The sequence below is a fragment of the Castor canadensis genome, chromosome 7 (assembly GCF_047511655.1).
Source record: "Castor canadensis chromosome 7, mCasCan1.hap1v2, whole genome shotgun sequence".
NCBI classification, from domain to species: domain Eukaryota; kingdom Metazoa; phylum Chordata; class Mammalia; order Rodentia; family Castoridae; genus Castor; species Castor canadensis.
In genome coordinates this window covers 17,040,065-17,058,927 of record NC_133392.1, presented here as the reverse complement: position 1 = coordinate 17,058,927, position 18,863 = coordinate 17,040,065, and the positions used below count along the sequence as shown (strand labels likewise).

General features: G+C 38.1%; 1 protein-coding gene across 1 annotated transcript; it reads right to left on the bottom strand.

Annotated features, from left to right (window-relative positions):
• Positions 1–623: 623 nt before the first annotated feature.
• Positions 624–18,798, bottom strand: Dclre1a (DNA cross-link repair 1A). Its single transcript, XM_074078258.1, has 10 exons — positions 18,556–18,798; positions 16,983–18,033; positions 14,248–15,930; positions 12,637–12,770; positions 11,373–11,491; positions 10,064–10,204; positions 8,401–8,546; positions 7,516–7,670; positions 2,168–2,309; positions 624–1,194 (listed from the first exon to the last, which is right to left on the bottom strand). Exons 2-10 carry the CDS (start codon positions 17,446–17,448, stop codon positions 1,034–1,036), a joined length of 3,147 nt encoding a protein of 1,048 aa, XP_073934359.1. The 5' UTR covers positions 17,449–18,033; positions 18,556–18,798; the 3' UTR covers positions 624–1,033.
• Positions 18,799–18,863: the final 65 nt, after the last annotated feature.

The following is an 18,863-nucleotide window of genomic DNA, read 5'->3' as shown; positions in this document are numbered from 1 at the left end:
ACTTGGAAGCAACCAAGATATCCTTCAGCAGGTGAGTGGATAAACAAATTATAGTATAGTCAGACAACTGAATAGTATTCATCACTAAAAAATGAGCTACCAAGCCAGGAACAGACATGGAGTAATGCATATTACTAGTGAAAGAAGCCAATGAGAAAAATGCTACCTACTGTATGATTCTAACTATATGACATTTTGGAAAAGGCAAAACAATGGATTAAATCTGTAGAGCAAAAAGATCAGTGACTGCCATGAGTTATGACTGAGAAAGGGATGAATACCCAGAGCACAGAAGATTTTTACGATAGTAAAATTTTTGTATGATACTGCAATAGTTGATAGGTGTCATTACACTTTTGTCAAAACCCAAAGAATGTACCTCAACAGAACACCCTAATGTGAACTGTGGACTATGGGTGGTAATAATTTTTTTAATACAGGTTCATCAACCATAACACATGTACCACTTTGGTAGGAATGCTGATAATTGGGGGGAGGGCTTTAAATGTATATGGGGAAGGGGGTCTGTGGAACTTTCTACTTTCTGCACAATTTTGCTTGAACCTAAAACTGTTAAAAATAGTCTACTGAAAAGAAAACAAAACAACAAAACCACCAAAAGCTACAATAGCAAGTTTTATATTAATTTTATTAAAGAATATGTATTATATAAAATTTCATAATTTTAAAGGTACATAATTACTTATACATAATGCTTCTAGTCTAGTTTATGCATTACCATGAATCCTTTTGGTCCACAGACCTGTCGTTGTTTCCTCCCCTAAGGCCTGATGCAGAATATAAGCACCTCCATGAAGAGAATGACAAGAAATGAAGGATACTCAGCTATTGCTGATGATGCTGAGAGGTGTTCAGCACCACTAACACATTATGCAAACATAAATGAGAAAATAAACCAGACGAGCCATCTTCATGAGGTTGTTACCATAAAGCGTATTTTATATCCCTATAGATTTAACTGCTAACAGGCTACACCCATTACTTAACTACTACTGGGTTGTCTGTGGTGTCCTCAGTATCTGGCTTCTAGTCTCCACTCTTTGAAATACTCCTCCATTGTGCTCCGAGACCTCCAGGTGCCAACATTTACAGTAGGTATGATTTTCTGGGGCTTCAGCCACTGGACAAAACGTTTCATCTCTAGATAGCTGCTATGTTCACTGTAAGGAATTCCTGCAAGACCAAAGAGATGACACTGTCTACTAAAAGTCAAACTAATAAAAAATTCTTGAGTGCAAAATAAAATAAAATAGAAAAGCAATCTAGAATATTTTTGTCAAAAACTCCTCTGTGCTTTAGTTCTTATAAGAAAACTTGGTATCTTTTATGGATAATAAAGAGTAAAACATTAGAATGATACAAAACTTAGAATGCTATAAGTCTTACTACTTTTCTATGTGTAAACTTAGTAATATGCATTTCTAGAGAGTCCTATTTAATTGAGATTTTCTTTTTAAACAGTTCTTCCTGTTAAACATTTTGCTCAGATTTCTAGAGCAAGTAAGCAGATTCCATACAACAAAAATTTTTTGCATACAAAAAAATAAGAAAAAAGTAAAACATGTAATCCTGAAATCCCTTTATCTTCCTTATTAAACTCTCTTAGGGTTGGAAGAGTCCTGTTTTGAGCAGTCTTCAGAGTTTGAGGGTAAATTAGTGTCTAGTGACAGCTGTCACAGCAATAGGCCAGCTCTGAGGGCAATCGTGAGCCCCCTAAGGGATGAAAACACTTCCTGCTGTCTCATCTCATCTGCCCCTTCCTGCTGGCAACCTCACACAGGTCGTCTGGACTTCTCCAATAAAACAGCAGCATTCCTACTTTCAAGTAAGTCTACATTTTCCTCTAAATATCATTACAAAAATGAAGTGATCTGTGATAGTACTTATCAACTGACCAAGTTCCTTTATATCAGTTCGGCAGCTGCAGAGAGATCTGAAACTGTTGAACTGTAAGTTCTTTGTTTCTCTCACATCTTGATTCTATAGCACTTTTATGAAATTTAAGGTAACAATACACATTAAAAGTGAGATAATTTAGGGCTGGCAGAGTGGCTCAAGCAGTAGAGTGCCTGCCTAGCAAGCCTGAGGCCCTGAGTTCAAACCCTAGTACCACAAAAAAAAAATTGAGATAATTTAATAATTATACCATATATTGAAATATTTCCTTTGGTCTGGGGAGTAATATCTGTTATCCTACTGAACTTGCTAGAGTGTGTCCATCCTGTAGGTCGAAAAGCCAGAATCTGATCATATTGACCACCACACTTCTTTAAATGACTTCGTAAACCCTGTTAAATAAAAATAGCACATTGATTTAATAGTCACTGGAGACAGGGTATATGAAATTAAATGTAATGATTAAAATGCTATATTGGCATAGCCACAGGGAGTTTTTGCCTGCTTAGATCAGCTTGCCGTGCCTCTAAATAAATAGCACTGAAAAATTATAAAATCTTTTTTTCCTTTACTTATCTAAACAAGCTTAGGTACTGTCTGGAAAAAATATGATGAAGTAATGTGAAACATAATTATGTAAAACAAATTATAACCCATAAAGCTAAAAAAGAACCAACCACCTCTCTTCAAATTCTTCAACACAGACACTAACACTTAAGATAAACATCAATGAAAACATAACTCCATGCAAACGGCCAACAGACTGACAGAAAGAAATGGTTTTATAAGAATGGCATTATTCCCGGCAAAGATGTACATTTGAAAGAGAGCAGCACTCTTGTCAGGAATGTAAAGGAAGCATTACTTCCTTTAATTCGCAAACTTTTATGCCACTGCAACCTAAAGTAATATGCTCCCCTTATAGAATGTCAAATAAAACTCCAACTGGGGTACAGGCAAGGTGGCTCATGTCTGTAATCTCAGCTGTTCAGGAGGTAAAGATTGGGAGGATTATGGTTTGAGGCCAGCACAGGCAAAAAGTTAGCAAGACCCCCATCTCAACAAAGAAGCTGGGTGTGATGTTCTATTCTAGTCATCCCAGCTACACAGGAGATATAAATGGGAGGATCCCAGTCCGTCCAAGCCAGCCTGGGAAAAAAATGAGACCTTATCTGAAAAATGACTAAAGCAAAAAGAGTTGGGGGCATTGCTCAAGTGGCAGAGCACTTGTCTAGCAAGTGTGAGACCCTGAGTTCAAATGCCAGTGCTGCCAGAACAAAAATCAAGCAAAAAAATTTCTCAAACTCATAATAAATGGTGACATTTGATGAAACTCTTAGAAAATCAATCACCAAAGTTTGATCTTTGGAAGATAAGAGAAATCCAGTTAAATATAATAGTGGCATGACGGATTTAAAAAAAAATCTAATCCTTTTTGTCAAAAAATAATTTAAAAATTCAAAAGAAATCTCAAAAACAAAATTTTTAAATTCCTACACGTTATATAGCTCAGTTGATAAAGAGAAGCTCTCAGTCCTGAGTTATCGACAGCTGGTTTAAATCATGTGATCTGCTCAGTGTTTCCTGACCTTCATCTTCTGAAAATATGCTTCCTAAAAAGCAAATGGTGCCCCCAATGCAAGGAAAAAGTGGATGGTTTAATTTAATTGATATAGTTGCAATCTGATATGTGTTGAAAGACACATCTTTAGCAAAAGTTAGTGTTATGGGAAAAATGAACTGAACTCTGCATTCTGAGCAACCAGTTTTTCTCAGTGGTAACAGCACTGAACTCTGCATTCTGAGCAACCAGTTTTTCTCAGTGGTATCTCTTTGGAACCACAGACCCTCAGGTATCAAGGATCTACTAGAATAATAAAATTTACTTTGTTGATTAAAGAACAAATCCTTGATTTGTCTTTTGTACCAATTAATAAGCTTTCATTAGTTTGAACTCAATGCAAGAAAATCTATCACAAAACAGTCATATTTCTAACGAACTACCATGCCCATCAAAAAAAAAGTTAAAGTTACAGATGCATAGCTACATTTCTACTGTAACACTCCCGGTTCTGCAAATTTTCATACTTATCTTGGTTAGTCTAGGCCCTAGTTAATGTAATGTTATTGTCTTAATTACTTTGCCTTCACAAAGAAAGGAAATAATAGGTTAATATGTAACTACTATTTCAAGGGTTTTTTTTGTAGGACTAGGGTTTGAACTCAGGGCTTTACACTTGCAAAGTAGATGCCAAACCTCTGGTTCATTTTGACCTGGTTATTTTAGAGATGGGGTCTCTTGAGCTATTTGCCTGGGTTGGCCTTGAACAACCATTCTCCTGATCTCAGCCTCTCAAGTAGCTAGGATTACAGGCATGAGCTACTGGCATCTGGCTTACTTGGAGCTTTTATACATATAATACCATAAACTCAGAGTCCAATTTTCATTATACCCCATCAAACTTATCAAGTCCTATTTGTTTCTTCAACGAGAACTAATTTTTACTTTATATGAGACAAATTAGTTACCATAAAAACATCATGTGGCATAAATTAATATCATAAACAAAAACCTTATGATGATGTTATATAAGCCAAATCTACAGAAGAGACTGCCAACAACCACTAGCTGTCCATTAACTACAATTTCAGAACTACTCTCACGAGGAAATTTCTTATAAACAGTTCAGTCAACACAAAATCCCCGATCTACAAGTAAAATACTCTCTTTCCCTCTCCCTGTTTATTAGTAACCAGTTAGTGAGAATGCTTTAGCAACCTCAGTAGAATTGTTTTCAAATTCAAATAGCATGTACAGCATCACTGTTACAATGTTTACCACATCTGGCCAATCTGGTTTAAAACACAAAGCACATACAGGACCTTGGGATGAGCTAGATAGCACAAATGGTATCACTGATGGCATTTCAGAGGCTTTGAAGAATGTCTTGGATACCCTGAAGATGGTACTAGGTTTACCCTTTCACAAAACATCATTACTTCTGATGTAACAAAACTATTTTTGGCTGGTAAAAAAATCAGCTATAATTAGTAAAACATAGCATGACAATGATTATTAGCTTCTACTCCCTCTGCATTTTGAAGATAAAAAAAGTCAACAGGAAAAATCATGTTTGGTCCCTTTAATGGAGGAAGGAAGGGACTACTGAAGGCAATACCAGTAAACACCTGTTCTAGTATTAGGCAAGGTATGTTGGATCAGAGAAAGAGGATTCAGACCTCAGCTGTGGGAAGTTTATAGCCCACACCAGCAAGACAGGCCAGCAAGCCTGGCCTTCTGGGTTTCTGTGGAATCGATCTGTCCCTCCTTGGCCTTCTCTAACTCTCATCATCTAGGAGCTTTAGAGGTTAGCATTTTCACAATGGACTCATTTTCAGTGTTAAATTCCTAGAAGTAATGCAATACAGACTTGGTGAATATTAGAAATACAGGCTTAATGACATCAGATCACTACTTTTTCAAGGATACCAGCCTAAAAAATATGTACAACACACATTTCTGAATCCTTAAAAGGAATAAGAGCTCTTATATAGAAAATTGCACTTGAGTTTATAGTTGTCTGAAGACTTAACTCTTGTTTAAATTCAGATTTATAACAATATCATCTCTAAAAGAAGGTCATGTGTGTCAGAAAGCAGTCTGTAAAGCTGTCAGTTGTGAGGGACCAGTAAAAGGAAGAGCAGGCCCTCCTCCTCTGTGTAAGACTGATGAATTCTGCTCCTTCTATTACTGCCTGATCACATAAGCCTTCAGTTTCTCTCTGTCACCCCACCATGTAAAATCCTCATTGTCAATGACACAAACAGGCCCCCTTCTGTGGGTCGACTCTGTATCAGCATCACCTGCTCCTCTTTATGGCCGAGCTCGGTGGATGCTTCTGCTCTCCAGTTCTTGCCTCTCATTCATCCATTCGTTCTCCTTTCCTTCCTGTTTTCAAAGCAGATAACTGCCAGTCTTTTAGTGCTTAATCCAGCAGTTTTTAGTTTACTTGCAAAGTTGGGCAAACACCACTGCCATCTAACTCTAGATAGAACACTTACATCACAGCAAAAAGAAACCCTGTACTATTAGCAGCCACTCTCCTTCATGAAAATAGGCCATAAATTTTTTTTAAATCTTAATCTCATGAGGAAAGGAGTAAGTAGTTAGACCAGAGAGAATTTCCTTACTGAAGAAACAGATATAAAATATTTATTTACTTTAAATAATATGTATTGCTTACAATACAGAGACAGTAAGCAGCATCCTATGTCAAAAAGCTTCATAAAAGTTACTTCATGAGGCCACGCATGGTGGTACCTGCCTGAAATCCCACTTACTAGGTAGGCAAAGATAGGCAGGCCAGCCTAAGCAAAAAGTTAGTGAGACCCCCTCCATCAACAAATAAGCTGGGTGTGGAAGAGCACATCTGTAATTCCAGGTATGTGGGAAGTATAGGTATAGGTAGGAGGACTGTAGTCCAAGGCTGACCTTGGGCAGAAATACAAGACCCTATCCAAAAAAAGCTAAAGAAAAAAAAAGTTACTTCATGAACATTATAGCAAAAGTGAAAACATTTCTTTGTACATTAGGTTCTGAATCAAATTTAAGACACGGCTTTGATGTATGCCATTTCCAAGTGTCACAATGTTAGTATATGGAATAAACTTTAGTTAGTGTATTAATGAATTTGACAGAAAAGCCCCTGACACATCTTATGTGTCTTATCTTACAACTGGGAACTAATGTTAGAACCTCCTCTGAGGATACACTTCCACTATTTCATGTAACCCTTGGAAGTAAATTTCAACATACGGTAGTGTTGTAGAAGAGCTAATAAAAGTATACTGGCAGAGGCCGCTATGGGAAGGGGACCGGGAAGTAGTGAAGAGGTCTGGTAGAGATGAACCAACGTGGGTTGCAATAAACAAGTGCACGGAAGCAATGTTAGGAATCTCTCTGTATAGCTATCTTTATCTCAAACTAGCAAAAACGCTATGTCTTTCTTATTATCTTTTATGTTTTCTCTTCAACAAAATTGGAGAAGTGGGCAGAACAGGTTTGGCCTGGAAGCAAGGAGGGTGGGGGACAGTGGGAAGAGATGACCCAAACAATGTATACACATATGGATAAATGAATAAACAATAAAAAATTTTAAAAATATATAAATAAACTCAAAAAGTTCAAAATTAAAAAAAAAAACATGGCAGTGTTACAGAAGCCTAATATTAAAATAGAATAAAACAGACTTGAAGAAAAGTGAGACCTTAGAATTCTCCACTCATTTCCTCCTTACCCAGAGAGAGCTGGGAAATGACCCTGAAATGGAAGGTTCTATTTTTGCTCCTTCCTGTATGCTGATTCTCTAGCTCCTAAACTGCTGGTGGGCATACCAATTATGACACAGAGTCGTGTACACAGAAAAATTAAAAACATTTAAAACTTCCCCTAAAAGATTTTCTAGGGCAAATTTTACTATAGGTGACTCCACTACAGTTGAATTCCTCAACGTTAACTCCAGATAAAATGCGATTCCAGTTTACAACCAGAATACCTTTTCTGGTTCATCCTAAAAGAAACACCTTTTGCACGCTTACCTTAAAATTAATCTGCATCATTGGAAGAAGGTGAACTGAAGAACGGCACATGTCTGTAGTGATGAGGGAATTAATTTCGGGTATATTGAGGCACTGTAATGTTTTATATTTTTCTTGGGACATGCCCACTTTTGAACCCAAAACATCAGCAATGGCTACAGACAAAGCAAAAAGTTAAAAATAGTAAAATTACAGCTTGTGAAAAAAAATAAAATTAACCAAAGAATTTACCAAATCAAAACATTCACATTTTTATCCTAATATCTCCAAATGTGGATCATTTTTGTAGATTAACTCTGTGGAATAAACTGAGAAATCTGAAAGCCTATATTCATGATTTAAAAACTGCAAAAGAAGTATAGAAAAGGGTAGAAGAAGAAAAGAAATTAAATCTGGCCTTATCACTTTGTATCTCAATGTTTGACATAATGTGACCATGCTTAAGTAATGGAAAGCATGCTGAAAAACCAGTACAATACTCCCCAAAGGAACTATAAGAATACATGAAGAAGTCATGGGGACAAAAACTAAAACTGTCTTGTAAAATAACTAACTGATGGTTATCCTGGAAGAACAATATAATATTAACTCTGCATTAGTCATCTTTCAAAGTTAATTAAAGTAATAATGTGATGAAGACATTTGCTTATAAACATTTTATAAAGGCTAAGATAAACACACGTACCAAATGTTTCCATAAAGTTAAGCCTTTTAAAGTTTAAATGTATCAAATGTTGTCAAATTATCCTTCTACTTCAAAAATAAATATTGGATCATTTCAGGAAGTAAGTATCAAACACAAGAGCAGAGACTGAAAGGCCTTTATGCAAAAAGAATCTGACCTCTATCATATATTAATGTAAATTAGATACAGCTGCCACCCACCCAGGAAGACTTTCTCTTTTCCAATACAGTAAGTGCCACAGACAACAAGAGCACGTGGGTTTAGAGTTACAGCCTCAAATGCAGCATTGATGGCAAACTGGATAACCTCTTGCTGAGACGGAAAGGTGTATTCTGGGCTACAATACCTGTAATGCAGAAATGCAGTACTCAGTAAAACAACAGTAAAAAAAGCTATGGGCTCCACTTGAGAAAAAGAGCTTTACACGTAACAGCAGTATAATATGTTAGAACTATAACAGTTGTCTCACTGCTTGGTCTTAAAATATTTGTTACCAGTGATTTTTAACTTATGATAGTATTGCAAGTCTTCAATATATCTATTTAATTATCTTTTTTTATCACCCTCAAAGAAACTGCCTTTTGAAGATTTTTTTCCCTTTAAGAATATTTCTAGCTTCAGTCAGCTACTTTGGTTATGAGTTATAAACCTCAATGTATATATTTTTTTAACCAACTACTATTAAAGGAAATACTATTGATATATTGCTAGGGATTCTATTTGGACCAAAGAAGTCTGATTTAATGAAAAATCAAAATAATGAAACACATGAATTTAATGTATCTCAAATTTAGTGGTTAATGTTTGCATAGCTGGCATCAGCTTTTCTTACTGACACAGAAACGTCTACAGTATTACAGGAACAGCACAGACCCCATTGGGCCTAAATTCAAAAACACTCAGTGAAAGATTAGCCTGAAACTACTGTACATATATATTTTGAGATAACAGGTACTATTTCACAAAAATGTAATAAATTATAAGCATCAACTAAACATATTTTCCTCAACTTTCCAAAATTGTTTTTGTTAGTCAACTACCTGAAAAGAGGGGAAAAAAAGTCAGTCCTTTCTCCTATAAAAACTCACAAAGACATTCAGTTATACATTCAGAACAAACTATGCAACAAGTTTTTAAAATGTATTTTCTTAATTTATTTATTAAAGAACACACACACACACAAAAACTGAGGAATTAATTACTGTGAACAAACCCAAACTTATTTCTCCCTGAAACAGGATGAAATAGTTAATAAATATAAGTAATTTCTAACCAGCTGATGAGGCACTTTAACAACACTATCACATTGTATACCATAAACATGAGCAATTTTTATACATCAATTATACCTCAATAGAATAAAATTATACATATAATTAAAATATAGTGGCTTATACCATTATATTTATAGTACTGAAGAATTGAAAGATGTCACTTATAAATTAACTTATTGAGAAGAGAACAAAATCAATTTGTAACCCTCACAAACAGAATCTCATTTTGTCCTGTTCTTTTCAGTTATACTTAATACCTACACAGACATTTAGAAGGATAACCTCAGGGTGTATTCCTAAAGTTTGCCCCAAAAAATTTGCTCCCTGTTTTTAGTAACAGCATTCTCCTATAAATATTTACAAAATAAATAAAAAAAAATTGAATTGTAGTCAATTAAAACATGTAATCACTAATTTGCTCTTTAGCAAACATATATTTTAAACAGCATCCCTCTGATATATAGCCTTAACAAATAAATGACAATAGACCATCATTTTAAATAGCTAAGCAAATGCTTAAATTATTCACAAAATACAGAGCAAATCCTATCAGTGGGAAAAGGAGGCACTCAAAGAAAACGCCTCTTACGTGGTGTCTAGGTATAGCATGTGGACTTTCTGGCCTGCAAGAAGAGAACGTTCCATGCTGGGATCTGCTCTGAAGTCTCCAGTGTGTAATATGACGGCACCATTAGGAAGACAGAAGAGGATCATGGCTGCACCTGGACAACTGAACACACGAATTTTAAAGGAATATTCGTATTACAGACAAAGCACCCACACAAGGGTACCTACTTCAATATCCACCAGGTAACACATCCTATTAGCTGGCCAAGGTGACACAGCATTGTAATCTAGAGGAAATGCAACACTGTAACTCCAGGAAACTACATCATAAAAGATGGTGTGTAAGAAAGGCTTCGCTTATCAAGCACGGGTTGCTCAAACCCTGCACATTCCCAAGAAAGGCCTGTCTTCTGGACTGGTAGCTGATGGCCTCCTGGGAAATAAGCTCTAAGCCAATGAAATATTTTGTCTAAGAGTGTGTTTGATGCCTGAGGCATGGGCTATGGTATACTAGCTTGGTCAGATAGTTTATGAGAACTTTGTGATCTATGGTGAATACCTCATAAAGCTGATTTAAAGAATCAGAGCTCAAATCAGCAACTAAAAAAGAAAAAGTAAAAAAAATCAGCACACAAAAATTTAAAGCAAGCAACCTGAAGGAATAGCACTGGCCTGGATTTTAGGAAACCTAGACTTTATCTTGTTTCTTTCCTTAAATGTCTACAATCTCTATGGAACAGGGGCTAATATCTTAGGAAAAGTAGAAAGAAGCCTAGCTGATAGTTGTGTTTTGGTAACATGGAATGCTGAGAGTGCTTTACATTGAGAAAGAGAGAGAGAGAGAGAGAGAGAGAGAGAGAGAGAAGGAGAAGGGAAGAAAATGGAAACCATTCCAAATCTTTAGTATCTAAAACCTGGAGGACTTCTCAGTTTAATGTGGTGGTAGGGAGCAGAGGACCAATACTTTCATATCTAAATGGAGTATAGGCCGTTAATTAACATAAATGATACAGGAAAAAGTAGCAAAAAGTTATCTTTTGAAGAACAGCAGCAACATGTTCAAGTATTTTTCAAAAATAAGATGGAGTCTCTTATGTCAGTGTAGTGATTTAAACCACATAAAAATGGGTTAGACAAAAGAGGGTCTCTACGTTTAGTCACCGATTCTGTAATAGGGCACATTATTTTTTTCAAAAGTAGAAACATGGTTTACTCAAGTTTTCAGAACTATTAAGCACATCAGTTCTAATGAAATTTTTTAGCCATATTGATGTGTTTTCCTTTTGAATACTTTTTTAAATGGGCTATTTAAAGGCAATTTTAATACTTACTGATTGGCATCAAGCAAAACAACCTTCACACCATTCACTATACACTCAGTGTCCATTGGCAGTGGATGGATATATTGTTCCTGCACATGAAGCTTGTTCTTCAACAAATTGCCAGTAACCTGCAAGATGGGATATTAAATAAGTATTATTTCATATCCAGTTCAGAACTTAATTCCCAGCAGAACACACAGCCGTTTGTCATCTGCTGTGGGTTTATCTCCTGTGGTTCCCCTTATGATAATCATTCTGAGTTTTCTGAGAGTCTGAAATTGGCATATTTCCAAGGTACCTATGCTTCTACACAAACTTGACTTTCTACCTGGAACACTCTCTTCTGTTTTCTCTGCCTAGCGAAGGAAGTGGACACACCTGCATTCAAATTTGGGCTTTCAGCCCCATGTGGTGGCTTTCCAGCTACTCCGGAGGCAAAGATTAGGAGGATTATGGTTCATGGCCAGGCCAGGGAGGGGTGAGAGGTGAAGAGAGTTAGTGAGACCCCCATCTCAACCAATAAGCTGGTTGCAGTGGTGTGTACCTGTTATCCCAGCTACTCAGGAGGCATAAATAGGAGGATCACAGTCTAAGGCTGGCCCCGGGGTAAAAAAGCAAGACCCTATCTGAAAAACAACCTTAAGCAAAAGGGGCTCGAAGTGTGGCTCAGGTGGTAGAGGTCCTGAGTTCAAATCCCAGTATCACCACCACCACCACCAAAAAAAAAACAGGCCTGGCTCTGTGATCTGAGGTATGTCGCTTAACCAATCTAAACCTCAGTTACTTCACTAAGAAAAAGAAGCTACTTCACGAATGCTTTCAGCATTAAACCCAATTCCAGCTAAAGCCCTTAGAAACAGGGACTAAAATGTTCACCTTTTAATAATTAGTTTAAGTGACTGGTCTCACTATGAGACTTTCTCTAACCTCAGCCTACAACAGAGTGAAGTACTCCTTTCTTTCTAGTCTGAGGCACTCCATTCATTTTACTGTTATAATACCAATCCTGTTCGGTGTTATTTGTGAATGTTTCCCCTAGAAGTCACAAGCTCCCTAAAGTTATGTATTTTGCCTTTATAAACAATTAGGCACACAAAGAATGCTTACTGAAGGAATTTTTTTTATTATGTCCTGAAATAGTTTTTCTATTGTACTCATGTAATAAACTGTGCTTTTAAAAAATGTAATTGTTGACAGTATCTCAATTTGATTTTAGAACTTTGATGTGAAATCTATTTTCTATAAAGTCAGAATTTAGAATACTAAAACTTACCTCACTGCAATAAACTGGAAATGTGAAGTTTCTAGACAACCCTGCGTAATGATCAGAATGGAAGTGTGTGAGGAAGTAGGCCGTGCAACCTTCCACCACGCCATACTGAAAGGCATCAACCGTAAAGCTAGTACCTGCAATGAAAGGCCACCACAGTGGGATGAGCAGGAGTTAATACTCCCAGACCTACTGACCTGAGTAGAAATACCAAGCCCTGATCTTCTCTACCTCTCATTTCCAATTTAACTACAATTTGGTTAAAACTTTAGACCACATAAATTTAGCAAAAGGTGAGAATAAGTCTTATTAAGTTTCAACTAAATCCCAGTAGAGAATTCTTTTGATGAATAACTGCACCAAAAAATAATTTAAAATGATATTAAGCTACAAACCAATTACTTTTTGTTTTAGCTAATACTTTCATACTTACTGGGCACCCACCTTTTACTTCTGTAAAACAGCAATAAGGAGAATCATTTAGCAGTAAGTGGAATCATCTAAAGCATGAATTCTCAATGTGGGGTGACACTGATATACTTCTAAGGGTCAAAATGGTTAAGGGGCAAAAATGGTTGGGGGTCAAAAGTCGAAATAAAAGATAAACAGTGTATCTACAGTCTTTGAATTTCACTTCAGGGTAAGGGAAGAGGGTAGAAAACAAGAAAACGCTGCTTAAAAAATCTCCCTAGAGGAGCAATAATGAAAGAAAAAAAAAGTTGAGAAATACCATTTTAAAACGTATTCATGAAAGAAACAGCCAAATGTGCTAACAGGCTGATATTTAAGTAATATGTGTAACTCCAGTCTACTGAGGCAGGGCACACTAGAGTTAGGCTCACTTAAAAGTACAGAAAATGCTTCACAACCATTACTAAAACAAAGCTGGTGCTATTCTCTAAACAAATACTTTGAACAAATTATAGATTTAGAACATTAAAACAGCAAATCCACAAAAAATCTTTTGAAACCAAGTATGTTTTGGCTGCTTTAGTGAATATTCTTCTCAGAAGAAGTTATTGGTTTCTTCAGTAATAAAATTCATTTTGCTACACATTTTCTATGTTCTCACTTGACTTCTCTCTCATATGACTTTGGGTTGGAGGGAAAGAGACACCCTTTCCTCCCATCTGTAAAGGCATAAGAAATTACAATGTATAAAGGCAGAGAAATCAAGTTTTCACACAGTTTTAAAATATCTGGCACTTACTAGGACAGGTATGACTGTCACATCTGTCTTTGAAACTATTTAGTACTTTTTATTTCTCGTAAGTGCTGAGACACTGCTTTTATGATAGTTCCTTACATAGATGAGTCTTACTTTCCTCCTTCCACAGTAACCTGAGCCTTGATTGCTCACTTGCTAGTGTATAAGATGTAACATCTACCTAACTAGTATAGTAACTTTTGAACACAGTATGTTCAATAAAAGTTTGCTGAGAATGGAGAAAAAATAAAAAACAAAAAACCAGTTTAGAGGCTCATGAAGTATCATAAGAAGCAAAGAAAACACACAGTACAAAAATTATTTCATGCCCACATCCGTGGACACTGAACATGACGTTTGAAAGATGTGGCTTTGCTGCTAAACTGAGCATTGATACTCCAACTTACCAGGTATCCTCTTATAGAACGGACACCTCTTTTTTCTTAATTCCCCTGCATCAGATGATCCTGAAATTCTCACGTTCCCTCTTTGCAGCCTGCTGTGAGCTGATTTTATGAAGACTTTGTCTTTACTTATGACTGTTTCAGATTCTGTATTGTTATTAAGGTGATGTGACCTCTTCTGATGTGCTCCTTTCTGTGGGGAATTTGATTTTTTCTGTCTTTTTCTTTGCCGCTGTGACCTCTCCCAAGTGAGTTCGACAGAGCACTGACTCTCATTTAAGTTCTTTGCATCAAACTCTAAATCACTTAAAGAATTTTCTGCTTTCCTCTTGCAAGGCTGGGACCTCTTTTTCTTGGGACTTACAACTGGATCTAAGTTCATCCCTTTCAATGCACTGTCCCTGAGTGACTTCTCTTCTCTTCTTTTGGGTGGTAGTCCAAAATACACACCTATATCCATTTGCTTCATTCCCTTGGCAGAAGAATGGCTTGCACTGCACTTAGAACCTGAGGGCAATATTTTCGAGGACTTAGCAGCAGTAGGTGTAGTGGAAACTGTTTCTGTATTTAAAATTTTAACTTTACCATCTAGCATACCACATAAGGCCTTTCTGCAGACACATTCTGAGTTACTACTGTTCTTAGCACAGAAGTTCTCACTTGATAATTCTCTCATTTGACTTTGGGTTGGAGGGAAAGAGAGACCCTTTCCTCCCCAGCTTTCAAGAGGTTTTGACATCTCACTCTTAAGTAAGGGCAGAGAAACTTGACTGCAAACAGCTGATTCTTCAATTACCTGTTTCTGCTTATTTGATTGAGATGCAGGAAATTGTGGTTCATCAGGGTTTGCTTTAGTAGTTTGATAATTAGAAGCAGGAAGCTCCCCTGTTAATGCAGGTGCAAACAACAGAAAATGACCATCAGTATATGAGGACTTATCGTCTGAAACACTGCTCTCAGTTTGGGAGAAAAGTTGAGGAAAATCATTTAGAACTCTGCACTTTAACAGTTCATTATACTTATTTTGAGTGAAGAAGCTATTCACTTCAGGGCGATGCTCCTCTGCATTCTTCAGGAAGGGACCACCGGGTCTTTTAAATGCAATAGAGAGGTCCTCATATTCCAGGCTGTCATCTTTAGAACTTTCAGTAAAAAACAGTTCCTGTTGTGAATCATCCAGCTTTTCATCTATAGCATAAGTTTCTTCGTCACTCTGAAGCGGAGAATAGGAGATTTCACAGCTGCCAAAGTCATTTTCTGGCAATGACAAGTTTGTGCATTGTGAGTTGCTTTGGCCATCTAATTCCTCAGCAAGAGGCAAACCAACTCCTACCAGTTTGTCTTTCTTAACAAATTCTGTAGACTGTAGAACTTGTTGTAACTTTTGAGAAGAGGTAATCTTTTTGTTGGTTTCAAGTGGAGGTTGAGACTTTTTTAGACACTGGGTCATCAACAAAGAATCATCTGAAGCATTTTTAAAGTTCTCTGGTGACTTCGGATGTAAAAACCATCTTTCCTCAAGGTTACAAGAATAGCTTGGCTTAGTCTCACTGACACTCCAGCCTGATGCAGGTGGCGGACTGCTAAACGGCTCACTGCTAGCCCTACTTTGAGCAAGCAGGAGGTGAGTATATTTCTTATAATGAGAAGGAAATGTTGAAGTACATCGGGCACCATCAGGACACTCTGAAAGTTTTGATAAAGAGAAAAAGAGTATTACAGGCTAAGCTAATGACAGCACTAGCACTATAAACTAACCTGCAAGTGGAAAACTTTGGAGGCCTTATGGTGATGGCTATTGCTACCTGCACAGTCAAAAGGTAAGCATTAAAATATAACATTCAATTCAATAAGGTATGACTGCTACTTATTTTATAATCAAATACTTTTAAATTGTTTTTCAAATAATCTTTTCTCAAATTATGAAAACTTTAAAATGTACAAATGATCACAATTCATTCTCCATATATTTCAAGTAGAATTTTCTATGTTACGTATGACACTTATTTTAAAAGTTAACAAAACAACATAGCATTACTTGTTATTTGAAACCTTTTTATTAAAAGCATCTTAAGACTCCTCAGTTTTTCTTCCTGTACACTAGCATGATGACTACAACACAACCATAGTTGGAAACTAGAATGGATTTAGACCTTCCTATATAGTTCCCCCCCCCCCCCCCGCAAAAAAAGGTAAGATCACAAACTGGGCAAGTTATTTCAAAATCTTGATCTATAAAATGTATAAATACCACCTATTTTATATGGCCACTGTAAGAGTTAAGTTAAAAACAGCTCGAAAGTACCTAGCATAGTAAAAGGTTTAATAAACATTTATTCAAAAATATCTGGCCAGGCACCGGTGGCTCTCGCCTGTAATCCGAGCTACTCAGGAGACAGAGATCAGGAGGATCACGGTTCGAAGCCAGCCTGGGTAAACAGTTCCACAAGACCCTATCTCAAAAAAACCCATCACAAAAAAGGGCTGGTGGTGTGGCTCAAGGGGTAGACACTGAGTTCAAATACCAGTACTGCAAAAAAAAAAAAAAAACAACTGAATACTTAGTAATTTTTATGAAAAAATTAAAAGCATTTAAATACTTTCAGGTTGGCAACTTTCTTCACGATCATACCATCGACTAGAATATAGTGACTCAACATGTTTTTGGTTTATTGCTTGTCTTGCTAGTTTCACTGAATTGAGATGGCTGTCCTAACACAGGTTTTCTGTCATCTTACCTATGTTGGAGACTGTTGTAGAGTCCAAACATTCAAAAACATGCCATTGAGGTGTTTGTCCTAGCAAGGAGGAGAAGGGCATCTGGCAGCTTGGACAGTATCCATCATAAACTGGACGTATCTTCGGGGACACCTGCTTGCTTTTGGGAGCTCTACCTTGCTTTCTGGGTGTAGTCTCTTTGTCTTGGGACGGCTGTGTCCCATCTCTGCAACTCCAGCTCTGACTAGAAGCTCCCGAAGTCTTACAATCTGCTTCTCCAAGGCACATTTCATGGTCCTTCACCTTTCCTTTCTCTTCTCCAGCTTTCTTTTCCTTTCTTTTCCGTTTTGACTGGTAGTTTCCATATGTTGCTTTTTCAACAGATTTTGGAATATTTTCAGAGCAACTATTTGGATGTACTGGCTTTGGTTTTCTTTTAGACTTATATTCCCAGATGTCTTCTTCCAAAAACGTGTTTTCTAACATGGCCAAATGATTTTACCATTAAAGAAGTATTTATCGTTAGTAAATTGAGAGTCCATTTCTTGTTACACAATTTTTAAATGGAACTATTTTGCTGATGAAAAACCCAAAAGTAACCCAAAAAAACCTACTAACGGGACTGGAAAGTTTTGGTAATGAATGTATGGCCAAACTACAAACCTTACACCTGAGAATGCCTACTGTACCATTCGTAACACAATAAAATTAAGAGACCTACCACAGGGACAGGACTTGATTCATAAAAACTACACTCAATAATACCTTGAAAATTAAGCCCGTATGGGAACTATAGATAGGTTCAACAACTGTATCCGAAAGCAAACTTTGGGTGTTGGGAAGCCACCCTCCCTTCTCTTTCAAGTGGACATTTGTCCAAATGATCCTCAAATCCTCAGGCAGCACTAATCAAATGCCTCAGTTTACCAGTAAAACTAGTCGCACCGTCACCCACGGTGCGATTCGCAAATACTGCCTTATTACGGGCCTTATCCGTGACTCACGGATATTCATTCAACAATTCCAGCTTCAACATCACTCCAGCGTCTTCCTCCGGCAGCAGGCCCAATCCTAAACATGAACAAAGTCCAAACATGTTAACTGTGCCTGGACGGGGTCACGCTATCCTCCAGGCCAGAGGCCCAGCCTCCTTCCCCCGGCCTCCAAAGTGAGGCCGGTGCCAGAACCCTTTCCCCTTCTCTTTGGAGTCTGGCGGGGGGCGGGGGGGAAGTCAACACTGTCGAGGTTAGGCACAGCCAGCTTCAAAAGGGCCGCCAGAGCCCCTTCCTTCCGCAGGCTCCGATGCCAGCCCGCAGAGCCCCTCGCGGCCGCGCACCTGCCGCCTCGCCCCCCCGGAGCAGCGGCAGCTGCGCCCTCCCGGCACCCCGCGCGCCGGCCTCCCGCCCGCCCCGCGCGCCGGCCTCCCGGCACCCCGCGCGCCGGCCTCCCGCCCGCCTGGCGGCCTATTCGCTCCCGCACTTTCGGCGCCCCCCGGGTCCCCCAACACCTCCTTTGTGGACAAATCAAACCCACTAGCCAGCCGTTCCCACCTTAAAAAGTCTTCTCCCTTGACGATGCCCCCGCCTCCTTTACCTTTCCTGTCTTGGCCGTAGCCGCCTCCAGCGGCTGCGGAGGTGTCGAATCTGCCGATCCTACTCTAAGAATGTGACTGTAAGGAGAATTGTTTTTAAGTGTGCTTTTTTGAGCCCTACGGGTTCAATTCCTTTCATTTTTGTTCTAAAACCTGTTAGTTTGCAAAAAACGGGGCGTGTGGGATGGGTCCCTCCGCGCGAGGGAGCGCGGCCTCTTCCCTGTTGAATCTGGCGCGCTGAATGTCCAGGTTCGGCCGCTGCCAGGGGCCGGCGGCGGGGGCGGCGGCGGGGGCGGCTGGGCTGCACGGG

Bases quoted from the DNA above. Each gene is read 5' to 3' on its own strand.
- Dclre1a (XM_074078258.1), bottom strand. From the start codon at position 17,448: ATGTTAGAAAACACGTTTTTGGAAGAAGACATCTGGGAATATAAGTCT. The intron at 12,771-14,247 runs GTAAGTTGGAGT...CTTTCATTGCAG, and splicing joins GTTCTATAAGAGGATACCTG to GTACTAGCTTTACGGTTGAT. The intron at 11,492-12,636 runs GTAAGTTTTAGT...CCCATCTTGCAG, and splicing joins TTCCAGTTTATTGCAGTGAG to GTTACTGGCAATTTGTTGAA.